At 31.5% G+C, this 13,059-nt stretch overlaps 1 protein-coding gene across 2 annotated transcripts; it reads left to right on the top strand.

Moving 5' to 3' along the window:
* The first annotated feature begins 1,358 nt into the window (after positions 1-1,358).
* Positions 1,359-12,643, top strand: LOC130613778 (collagen alpha-1(IV) chain-like). Of its 2 annotated transcripts, XM_057435119.1 has the most exons (4): positions 1,359-1,503; positions 10,047-10,109; positions 11,051-11,425; positions 11,642-12,643. In XM_057435119.1, the coding sequence occupies exons 2-4, from the start codon at positions 10,050-10,052 to the stop codon at positions 11,996-11,998; spliced, it is 792 nt and encodes a 263-aa protein (XP_057291102.1). In that variant the 5' UTR covers positions 1,359-1,503; positions 10,047-10,049; the 3' UTR covers positions 11,999-12,643. The 2 variants fall into 2 exon arrangements, with proteins under 2 accessions (XP_057291102.1, XP_057291101.1); XM_057435118.1 differs by lacking the exons at positions 1,359-1,503; positions 10,047-10,109 and adding an exon at positions 10,305-10,858.
* The last annotated feature ends 416 nt before the right edge of the window (positions 12,644-13,059 follow it).

Below are 13,059 nucleotides of genomic sequence, written 5' to 3'. Positions count from 1 at the left end.
TTTATTGAGATTGAGAAATTAACTTTTTTGGTGCTTTGAGATTGACCAATAAAGTAACAATAAGATTCAATTCAGTTGATTGGAATTCCTTGAAGTTCAACGGTCTATGAATTAACTATAAAAAGTTCAGGATATACGACCCGCAGGTACTTTATGGCACCTGCAATCCTCTGAATAATACCAATAATAGTCCTATGGTAAGTGGGCTTAACATATCAATTATGAAATTTAAAAAAAGCATGAAAAAACAAACAAAAAAATCAACTTTCACGGGGATGACGCACCGTCAGTCAATGGTTCGTCAGTCATCGCTGCTAGCGATTTGAATTTGTAACATTACAATTACGTTGGGTAAGCAAAAAAAACATCATTAAAATGATTTTTTTAAAGAATGACAGTTAAACCCATGTGTACTAGATTTCTGTGCTTCTGCTTATTGCCAGCTAACCATCGCATGAATCACCATATTTTTACGCCTTTTTACCAGCTTGCTTTGTGCAGCAATCTTGTTGCAAATGGTAACAAACTAAGCGTGCTTTATACCACTGCTAAATATTAAACTATACTATAGGCAGCTTCAAAAAAATGTAAAGTCCACGAATTAAATCACGGTGAAGATATATCCACATCTTACTGCTTTCAGAATCTAAAAATATGTTGCTGCTGAAGCCTGTTTTAAAACGCTAGATAATCAAATGTTGCAATGCGCGGAAGAGAATTTGAGATTTGCTTTCAGAACAGCTACCTAATGAAACTGATACATTATGTCGCTGTACCTCTGAAACAGACAGGCCATCATAGCTAACTGGACGTTCGTGCAACTAGTTTACAATAGCAATTAATGCACTATGTAGCCCTAGCAGATTTCATTTATTTACGTACAGTTGATGTGTTTTAACTAATTATCATTTGTCAGTCTCGCGATGAAAAAGCAAACTTAACTAATTACGCTGTAATTAACAATTGGTGCAGGATTGAAACTACATTTGACAGTTCACTGCGTTTTCTGTATACCCTATTACATGTTCTATACCTTCGCTTACGCTTCCCTTCAAATTCGACCAACAAAATTTAAGCAGAATGTTAAAAAGCATGCCGAAAGTGCTCACGTTTTTTATTATACGAACATAAATAGAACAGCAAACATTCCATCTGTGAAATGGGCTTAATTAGAGTAGAACGCAACGAAGCGATGAGGGTAATGAATAGTATATTCAGAAGGCCGATTGTTTGAACTCATTGAATCATATTAGCTCAAGTAAACTAAACTTCATGCTGAATTAGCTTTAGACTCAAAAAGAATAATAAATACAATACGTAACTTTCCTAGACCGTTTTTATACCTGAAAACTTTTGAATTTTGCGCATGCGTCGCACATGATAAACAATCTGGCCGCGGAAACTTAACCGTTTGGTTTAGAAGAACATTTGAGTTGTGAGTCCTGAGTTATTGTTATTCCTTGTTACATCTAGAAGGGAACACAGAGAACCCCAAGTGGCAAGGTTAGAAAATCTTCTGTATTGTTTTATTGCTTGGCAAACATAAGTTACTATCGTTGATAAGATCAATAGATTAAGAAGTCAAGTTGAATTACTTTCTTCTGTATGTTATCACTGAGCATAGTTTTTATTGATAAATTATAATTAATATATAATTAAGAATATTTTTATATTGTGGGAGGACACTTAGTGTAACATTTTGGAGTACGTTTCGATGTTAGCTCGTGTCATGTTTTTGTAAGAAGCAGAATGCAAAATTATTCTTCAAATTGCCGGTAATGTTGTTTTTATAAAATTTACTATTTTAAGAACTTTAAACAATAATAAACTTTAGTTATGCCTATAAATTATTGGAATTTTGGACACTTTTTGTATTTTAAGAAGTCTTAGTGCACAATTGTAAAAGTAAAAACTATAAGTTAATTCACATATTCTATGTTTTGTTGGAAATCATATTTATACTGAAGGCAATTACATGCAGAAGTCTTTTTAATAAGTGCATCAAAGTTCTGATGGAAATTAATGATAAAGGGGGTTATTAATTTGTTTAGAAGAACTACATTTTAATTTCAAGTCGGTTTTTAAAATTGTTGTTTAACAATTTTTTGTAGTTGGAAGTTTATGTTTTCGAAGTTTTAGGTGTTCAAACCGGAAGAAGATTCCCTTTACGATTGTTTTAAAAATTAGTTAATTTAGATTCTGAAACTTACTGTTTGGGTGAATTACACAACTCTGCATGAAATAATATTAAAAATTATGCATAGACACTTTTGCCTTGTTTATACATACTTCAAAATGTACCTACAACCTCAGTTGACAAGACCTCATTAAAGCCAGTTATGAATATACTTAAACGAAGTTCTGTGTAAAGAGGAACAAAATATTGGAATATGTTTAACAATAATAACCAAAAATAGTAAAGTTACAATTCTGTTGTTTTGACTATTTTACAGAAGTTCGGCAGTAACAAAAGGGACCTAATCATGGATATTATAACATTATTTTTCTGCATTGCACTAAAAAGCGTTAATAAGGTTAGCTTAACCATTCTTGTAGGAAATATAATGACTCCAAAATAATACTAATTTGATTGTCAGAAATTTGACAGTCAAGTGGAGAACTAGTCATTCTACCAGAGGGTGAAAACTAAAAGATTATCTCGCTGAAGCAAAAATCTAACATGCATTAAACTTTGTGAAAAGGTGCCTTGTAACACCATATTCTTAAAGAAACCAAAAAAAAAAAATTCAAATATAAAGTGCAGGAGTCTACTCTTATTTCATTTAAAAGAATTTCTATTGCTAGCCATTGCTAGTCCAATTGTCAAATTTTAGTCTCTCTTCTTATAATTGACATTGAGCAAATAAGATCTTCTTAGCTCAGATTTGCTCTTAATCATTTACTGTAAGGGATGTCGGATGCTTCAGAGGAAACATATCACGGTGAATAACAAGGAAGGATCTTTAGATATCCTTATTCTTATAAAAGAGCACACCAGGAGCTGAATACCGTAGCTAAATACCTACTTAATCGCGGTTGAATAAATTAATCGCAATTAATCCTTCTTATCCACTGCTCATTTAAAAGACCTTTTTTGTTAAATAAATATTTAAAATTAATCCATACTTAGCTATTAACAGCAATGATGATGTGTTTGCTCCGAATGCTGATCAGCCTATAATGGTTTTGTTAGCAACCGTAATGTAAAACAGATAATTAGTTTAATCTCAATGCGTGTGTGTGTTTCTAATGTCTGACTTTTTTCAACATTTTTGTCTGGCAACTTTAATTCAAACTTATTAAAAGCAATACAATTTTATTATTTAACACTGTTGTAGGTTTTAAGAATTGACGATACAAATACGTCTAACATGACCTAGTAAAAATTTGGATTTGTCTTTCTTTACTTTGGCTTTAGTTTTAAAATAAGTTAGTTGTAGCAAGAGTTATTTTTTGGTTGTTAGATAGAACTTTCTATTTTCAGCGGAGAAATTCTCAACCCTTAAAAAAATTGGCAACATTAGTGAATTTATGCCTTGATTAAATCTACGCTAAATTTAAAATTTAGACTATTCGCTAATTTAAGATTAAAATCCAATATCTTCTTTAAAATTAAGAACAATTTGTATCGGAAGGATTTTGAGTGCAATGCCTTTAAATTAACTGCACTAAAACAGCTGACTATAAGAATTAATCAGAAAAAAAAGTCAGTTATATTCTTGTAACTCACTTTCAGGCATTTTCAATTCATGGTTAATGTTTTTGTACGTTATTGCTTTTGTAGTGTTTAATAATTTTCAAGGAATATAAGTGGGTTAAGCTTAAAACCACGTTTAGTTAATCAAAAAAGGAAAGAACTGAAGCACAACGCACAAAACAGAAACCTTTCAAACCTCGAAACTTTTTTGAGTTTAATTTTCGCGGTTGAATAAGGTACTTCACTCGTGTAGCCGACAATTATCTAAATTTAAACAGACCAAAATTTTGTCATTCCTATTCTCTTTAAAAATTTTAGAGTATACGCTGGACCATCAGTGTGATTTAAATCTTCGTTTCTTATATTAATACTCCAGTTCTGTGCATAAAAGGCAAAGTAATTTTTTCCTTAAAAAGAACCACAGTAGCATTTTTCATTTGATAAACATTTTTTATTTATTCTTTTTTTTAGTTTGGTTTTACAAAAGCCTTTAAATATATTTTTTTTCTTATACAAAAGTTTTGGTAATTAACTTCTATTGTTTCCTAAATGTATTTCCTTTGTTAAAAAAACGTGCTCAAAGAAAGTTGCGGACAATTAACGTTGTCTGTTTCGTTAAAAACGTTTCAATTATTCGCGCCTTTTTAATGAAATCAACAGAATCAAATTTTCCGATGAGAAGAATAACAAATTTTAAGATTTTTTCGTAAGTGGATGTTTGGTTTGTTGTTTAATTCTTCCCGCCTTTTAATCGCAAATTAATAGGTTTTAATATTTACTAAAATTAGAATCTATTTCAAAAATTTCTTTTAAAAACATAATTCGGGTACAACTAGAATATGCTTATATCTTTCAGTTGTTATAATTATTTACGGAATACTTTTCAAAAGCGTATGAAAACTGGCAAATTAAGAAACTATTCACAACTTTTCTTTTTTTATCGTAAATCCGGCGACAAAAATGCTCTTTTTTCTTTTTACCAGTATGCGGTGTGACAATAATGTTTTAAGTTCAAAAAAACGTTTTTCGGCCAAGTATTAACCTAAATTGTCTTACGAACTAGGTTGTAATAACAAAGAAAACGTGTCGTTTTTAGTATTTCAATGCCTGTAAGTGGATTTTTCAACGAGTTATACGATTAGTTATTAAGATAGACAAGTTGTACGACCCCTGGAACAATTGTTAACATGTTCCCTCCATTGCGTAAAGATTAAAACGCTGATCAATCAATTAAAAAGGAGATATTAGGGTTCGGAGGATTTCTAAAAAGGTCATCATCCCGCCGGTTCCAAAATGTCTGGGTTGGCCCATCTTTGTGAAATTGGCCTAATTGTGGTCTCAGGTGGTCACTAGTTACTTACACCACAGCAGTTGACGTCGGTTTTTTCCAAATTATTTGGCCTTGAAATTGTAAGTGCAGTGCAACGGCTTCTATATTATTAACATAAATTTAGGAAAATTTCATAACTTTTTAAAGCAGACATTTTGGTCTGATTTTGTATTTTCAGTCACAGACAAAATTTGTGGACTATTATAAGACACTAGTTTGACCAACCCCGGCTTAGCACAAAGTATAGAAATTCGGCTACCATGTTGCACACAGTACATAGTTGATTGGACCGTGAAAGTATCCAGCGACCGTTTGACGAAATAAACTTTGATGACAGCGTCAATGAATTTTAAGGGTCAAAGTAAGCGTAAAAATGTATAGTATCATTGTTTTGGACGAAGGGTTACAGAAATAGTTTTAAGGAATCCATTTGTTCCGAGACGGATGGGTTGTGAATTTGGGATTTGGCCAAATTTTTGTCATTGCAGTCTCTTTTTACCCATGTGGAAATAAAACAGCTGAAGTCACCACCTGTATCCAGGCTGTTTGGCATCAAAGTTAAAAATTTAACGCATTGACTTATTTTTTTATTAAAGAAAATCTATCATATCGGCGTAACGTCAAAATAATTAATTTTTCGTATAGCAATTACATTTCTCGCTTAAGGTGGATGCCATTGCTCCTTACAAACACACATATTTAAGTTCTTATTTTAGGGTGATAGTAAAGTTTTCCGTTGTCATTGTAAATCTTGACTCCCCATAAAAGTGATTTCCCAGTCATTATACACTGCTGTAAAGTAACCCCGTAGTTACTTTACGCTAGAGATTAATGACTCCCGCGAGTTATTACTTCCTAGGAAATTTAAACTTCATCATTATATTTTAACTTTCTCATTTACTAACATCTGTTGATTTTGAGAAAAAAAGTACTGATGACTTTCCAGTTAAAATATAACCATATCGTAAATACCTATCCTTGAGATGGTGAATTAAGCATTAAATACCAAAAATAATATTCGAAAATTTTTGTTTCATACTCACAGCTTAAGTAAGCTACTCTTAAACTGCATAAGTCGCACTTTCTGACATGTCTGCTTTGCGGAAAAACATCGATATTTGGGAAACATCTCCACGCTGACGTCAACAACAACTAGCACAAATAACCTGAGATCCTAAGTCCAGGTCTGCTGTAAACATTGTTAGGGTTTAAATTGTGTTAACATGTAGTACAGAATTAGCCTACATAGTTACTTGATGAGACGAACTTTGAAATTTGCCACCTTGCGTCAATATATTTGGTTGGGGATTGTAGTTATAACAGACTTACTTCCAATTCTCGCAGGCACCTGCTGTACGCAGGCACCTGTAATATTACAGCTGGATTCATACTTTAATAGGAGAATATCTTGATTTATTTTCGTCGGGAAAGAAACCGAAAGTTACAAAGAAGGAAGGGTTATTTTGATTTTGTTTTAATAACTTCTGTAATTATATTTTTTCTTAGCTAGCTACATTGAGGCTGGCGCGTTTTAAATTTTAGGCTAATCCTGAGTAACAATATTCTTATAATTTAATATTAGAAATTCTCTAGAGTCTCCGCCACTTTCAAGGACCAACTGTAAGTGTTTAGTTAAAGGTAACTGTTGTAAGAATGGTAGTCTATATTCTCATGTTAATATATGTGGTTAAATTGTAACAGTAATTACCTTAGGAGCATTTGTCATTCAAATTAGATATGAGTTTAACGAATTTTGCTTGCTCTTTTTACCCGCATATAATCGTCCTACATGACAGAAAACATCCTTGATGGTGCTCTGTTATCTATTTTTGCATTTTTCTTCCCTCCAAATAGTCAGCATTTCAAATCTCAAAAATTTGCTTGAAAAATTGACAAAAGCTCGCTTTCGTCAATTTTTCATAGGAAAAAACGTTTATTGCCTTGCGCTGTACTTTATAATTTTCAAAGTGAAATTAACCACAAAATGAGTTTTATTTTACAAGAGAAGATTTTACTAGAGACAATTTTCCTTAAAATGTATTATTACAAATTGTTATTATTCACTAAAATTTTAATATGATAATACGTGCAGCGGCCTCCTTTTGTGGAATTTCAATCTACTGGACTCACAAAACGATTGCATGCTTCAGCAGTTTATTTTTTAATTTCAATTTTCAACTTCATTCCATCTAAAGAACTTTTATGCACCATATTAAAAGGATCAACTACATAGATGTTTACTTACCAAGAAATGTCATCTACCTTATTAGAAATGTTTTAACTTTCCATGCTTAGTTAATTCCAAAAACGTAAAATTTACCTAAATGTCACAAAAAAAAGAGATTTTTGAAGAATTTGTGCATATTGCTGTTGGGGAAATTTTTAAAAGTTAAAGGTTTCGCAATGTGATAGCATTAATGACTCCATGAGATTGGCAGTTATTAAAAAAGTTTAAGTTGAACGAGTTTAAAAGAAATTAAAATAAAGATGATTTTGAAGCGGTTACATAGAGAAGAAAAACTATGACATGGTGGAGATAGGGAAAAAAGCTTTGCGAGTGAAAATTACCAATTTAAGAAATTGACGTGCAGAGTTTTTCGATTTTACGTTTGCGGCAAAAACAAAAAAAGAGTGGAAAAAACTTTCAAAAATAGAATATAAGTACAACTGAAGATTTTATCTTGTACTATCAGAATTATTTAGGAAAAAAATCGAAAAAAATATGCGAAATGTTTAATCGAACTGATGTTTCTTGATAACGAAGAGATCAGTTAGGTTACTGATAAACACTGGCGAGACCGACTAATAAATTAAAAACAAAATTTGGCGATTGCATACGCTTTCATCATGCCAAACTGTTGTTAGAAAATCTGAAAAAGATGGAAAATATGTCAAAATAATTTGTTGTTGTTTAGTCTCTTTCCGTAGAAAAGCGTCAGCTAAGATGGAAAAAATACAGTTTACATTACATTATTATGTTAGTTGTTTACATAAAAAGTTTTTTCACCTAAATTATTTAAAATTTAGCTGTTTTAGCTAAATTTGTAACACGCTAAGCATGCCGAAAATTTTGTATTTTAGATGTCCCTTACATTTTACTAATGTTAACATTTCTTGAAAATTAGCACCTGCAAAACTCTTTTCAAAAGACCATTCGTAAAGATAAGCACGCACAAAATTTGTTTACAAAACCACGCGAACCAAATAAAATCGTTACATTCGAGAATTTTTCCAATAGAGAATTTATCAAAATTTCTATCTGCAAATCTGATATCTTAACTATTCGCGCGACATTGCTACGCAGGCGACAACACGTACGCGTTTGATAGCTACAACACTCCACAAAATTAAGTGAGACAACCAGTATTTACTCTATAAAATTGAATTAAGTTATACAACCCCCCCCCCCCCCCCTCCCCCGTTAGTCAATGTTGTGATACATAAGAACTTGTGAAACGGTCATGCCAAAAGCCTAGCTAGCCAAAAACCAACAGCAACACTGAAAACAGGGGGGAGGGGATTTTGTCTCACTAACTATATGGGAGGTTGTAGATCTTGTTTTTATGAGTAGCTAAATTATACAATCTGCTTTCCTGACAAATAATTTTTTGATTTCAAATATTTTTTTATTCTGTTATTTTCCTTTCAAACATTTAGTTAGGTATACTTTCTTTCTTAGTTTGTTGTTGTTTTTTTACTGTTTAGTTAACATTCTCAAATCAATCCAATCAAATTCAGAAATAGGTAGAATGCAGTTAAAGAAAGTGTCAAAACATTGACCAACTTTTAATTAAATTTTTAAAATAGCTACTAGCTACAGGCGGAGAAGATTAAAATTTGTTAATTCGTGAAAATATGTCAAAAACAAAATGCTCCAACAACATTTATTTTCTGTAGAATTTATCGCAATCAGTACTTATTAGGAAAATTTGTTTTTTAATCAGCGTGTAAGATATTCTATAATTTTTTTATTAGGCCACCATTTAGAGGGCTATTTGTGGAAAATTATTGACATTAAATGTTGTGCATTTGACATCTCGCCGCGGTAACCAATGCTTAAATAGGACATGTTTTGCTGTTTATGGAATATTTAATTTGATTATATTCTTTCTAAATCTCAATTACTTTCTGAGAACCACGGGTTAAAACTGCCAAAGTTTGTCCAAAATTTATATCGTGTGAGCTACAAGTGTTAGGAATAAATATTGATTAAATTTTTAAAGCTTGGCAATTGTAAAATGACTTTTAAGTCCAATTTACAACTGCAGCTCCTATTGGTGCAGATTACATTCAACTATAATTTATTGATGATATAAGTCAAATTTAATGTAAATATTTTAATTTGAAATTTATTTATAGTATTAAGAACTAAAATAGAACATATATGCTACAAATATAAATATTATATTAATTGTTGAGTATAAAAGCAAAACCATTTCATAATTGAAACAGATAGATAAATTCTAAGCAAGTAAGAAGAAGCAAAAAACAGTTATAGAAGTCATTTCAGCGAAAAGTAAAACATTTGGTGAAATTTTAGTGATATAACATCTATAACTTAATCTGTTAATTTTTTTAATACCAATTTTTAACTCTTATTTATTTATTACTATTTACTTATTTACTTATTTAATTTTTATTTTTTTTCTTCTTTTTTGGTATTTGCACAAATATGCTCAAAATTCGCAGTGTATTGATATTTCATTTCAAAGTTTGCAGCTGAGTTTCATGCAAACACTCAACCAATCATAAACAAAACAAACAACCATCTCAGCTGAATACTGTATACAATAACAAAAAGCTTCTAGTAGCTGTTTTTGCTGATGAGCCCAGGCGGTCTCATTAATTATTCATAGCCTATTGATGACCTAAATAGGTTAAACAGGTTTCAAACAGAATCGATAGAGAAATACCTAAACTTTAAATTGTAGTAACGAAATACCACATGAATGCAACATTACTCTTTATTTTATTTTAAATGCTGGAAAAATATTGAAGAATTTTATGAATTCGATTTAGGATATGAGGCTAATCCCATCGTGTCTGGCTGTAGCGATAGTGCTACTAGCAGTGGATAAAACGGTAAGCTTTATATTCTTTTAGTTCACTGATGAATTTGATTAAAACCAATGAACCGCGTTGGCATAAGTTAATTAAGCATTAACCTTAATTTAAGCTTCTCTTCTTTTAATTAATAAATTAGGAAATGGTTAATACTTTTTCAAAATAACTAAGTACTTCTTTTTCTGTGTTTTTATTTTTTGTTTAAAAAAAAAGATTGCCATATACTTTGTTTGGGTGTTTGCTTTGTTTAAAACTGCAAGAAAGTTTCTTGTTTCTCGCGCTTGTTTATCAAATTACTCGCTGATCACAGTTGCCGTTGCAACGAAAGATGCATTTTTGTGCATGGCTTTCTGCTTTAAAATGAGTAGCCTACACGGACCTATGCCCAAGTTGCTCATGCGTGATCATACTCAATGCGAAAAAATAAAGACATTTAATTTTTTAAAGAGAAAATTTTACGAGTGAATTTTCTTCTTTTTTTTATACTGCATCGGAAATTTTAAAATTTGGCTATCGTATGAAAAGCTGAATAATGACGTGATAAATATTTTCATCGAAGAAGCTTTATAAAGAAATTTAGTTGGTTGTGTTTTTTTTTGGTTTTTAACTGAGAGAAATAATCTATAGATACTAGTTGATATCACTTTATAAGGGAAACTCGTGTTAAATGTATGTCATACCAAGATTGACCTTGCCAGGATATGAATAAGAAGTACCAAATGTTTTTATGGATATATATTTTCCTAGTTGTTTGGAATAAATACACGGTAAAAAGACACATTTTTTTTCTGATATTTCCGTATCTGTGCGGAACGTGTGAGGAATATGATGTCAAGTATAATTTTTTGTCAGCGTTAGCGCAGACAAAGGTTGTTCGGGAGTTCAGATTGATATCAAATTATGGCTTCATTTTACAGTATGATATATTTGTGTACATTTATTTTTATTTCTTTATTTAGCTATCGTTACCAGTTTCCCCTGTACCTCCGCTATTAAACAAGCTTTTAAAAGATCAAAATGTTACACTCGGTTTTATATTGAAAGGGCTGCAAGGTCCTCCCGGAAGAGACGGTGCACCTGGAGAATCCGGATTACCCGGTCCACCTGGACCGCCCGGATGGAAAGGCGATCCTGGATTTACGGGACCTCCTGGAGCTCCCGGTCTCTCAGGAAACCCTGGTGTTCCTGGTTATCAAGGTAGTGATGGTCTTCCAGGACCACCTGGTTTACCTGGTTCTCCCGGATGGCCTGGCGGTAGTGGTATGCCAGGAGCTGCTGGTCCTCCCGGACCTCCTGGTGCTCCTGGAGGCAGTGGACCTACACCAATCAGATATGTAAGTAATACTTGATTTTTATAATTCTTTACTAAATTTGGTTTTACTAACTTGTTCTAACTTGTTTTAACTGCTTTGAGCAAAGAATTTTTTTTATAAAGTATGTGTATTTAATTTGTCAGAATAAGCATATTTACATTAAGTTATTGATTTGTACAATCAAATAATGGATGAAGCAAGGAAAAGACATAACAATTGTTTATTTTTTTTTTTTAGAATGGAACTGTGAAATGTGAAGAGGATACAGCTTGGTTAAGATGTAACGAATACAAACATATCTCTATCATGTCTGCGTTTTGGGGAAGAAGAAATTTTGGGTTATGCACAGAACACACAGGCAATCTACTATCGAATAAATATTGTCCCACTACTCCACTTTTCCTGACTAAGGTAAAGGACGCATGTGAAGGCACAACTATGTGTGAAGTTCGTTGTACGAAGTTCTTCTTCCACGATCAGAGCTGTTTGGATGTTTATAAATACTTAGAAGTCTACTACAAATGTATTGAAGTCATTAACGGTCATGAAGTTGTTAATGAGGACAATCTCTTAAACGCTAATTTCATTGGTTAAAAACAAACATTGCCAATTTCTATGGTTCAAAGAAAATGCTTTGTTTTTAAAAGAACAGCGAATTTTATAATCAAGAATGCATAATTTAGCAACAACAACAACAAACAACAACAAACAACAACAACAACAACAACAACAACAACAAAATTGATGTCAACCAATGGAAGAAAGAAAAAATTAAGAGATTTTTTAGAAAAATCCTTTTTTTATTTATTATTTGAAATATTGTCCTTTTACTAGAGAAGTTATTATTTCGATCTTTTTATCTGTAAAAGATAAGTATGTAGACTCATTTTATAACTCCATAAATTTTACGTTACATTCACACACAAAATTCAAGTAAATAACTGTATATAAAACAAAAACGAATGTGTTGTTCTCCACAAGCAACGGGCTAGTTGCTAAACTTTTACATCCAAGAATGTTTTTTTTTTAAAAAAAAAATCAACAAATAAGAAATGTACAAATAAAAATATATGTTTATTTTGTTTTGTTTATGTTTCCGTTTTTGGTGAAAACTTTTTTATGTAGCGTTCGTAGCACGTAGTTTTGTGGAGATCAATGCACCGTTTTTTATGAAGATCTTTATTTTTCTTTTTTACGCATGTATTTTGGCAAAAATGAAGAAAATATCCGTCGCAAAAATGATGTTGTTTTCATGTATATTCTTGTGGGAAAGAGGTTAGTTCCCCATGAACGACTTTCAAAACAAATGAATGAACACTATTGAAGATATTATTTCGGTTTGTCTGTTCAGTTTCATATCACTGTGGAAAATTTATCATTTCTTGAACATGAAATAAACGCTTCTTCTTTTTCATTGCACTTGGTTTTAAAAAAAATTAGAAGTTAAAATTTCATTAATAAGTACGCTTTAATTTAATTTTCGATTACAATTCAAGATCGCATCATTAATACAATTTTGTAAACATTAAACACTCAACTGGTGAATTAAACGTGTTTGTGTGTTGTGGATGATCTTGAAATTGTTCATTTTTCTAAAAAAAAATGCAGGTTCTCCGAAACGATACTACATCTCCTGTAGTTATAAATACTTATTG

Source organism: Hydractinia symbiolongicarpus, chromosome 11 (genome assembly GCF_029227915.1).
Source record: "Hydractinia symbiolongicarpus strain clone_291-10 chromosome 11, HSymV2.1, whole genome shotgun sequence".
Taxonomy (NCBI): domain Eukaryota; kingdom Metazoa; phylum Cnidaria; class Hydrozoa; order Anthoathecata; family Hydractiniidae; genus Hydractinia; species Hydractinia symbiolongicarpus.
The sequence above is the reverse complement of the archived record's forward strand: the minus strand, read 5'-3'. Positions and strand labels throughout refer to the sequence as shown.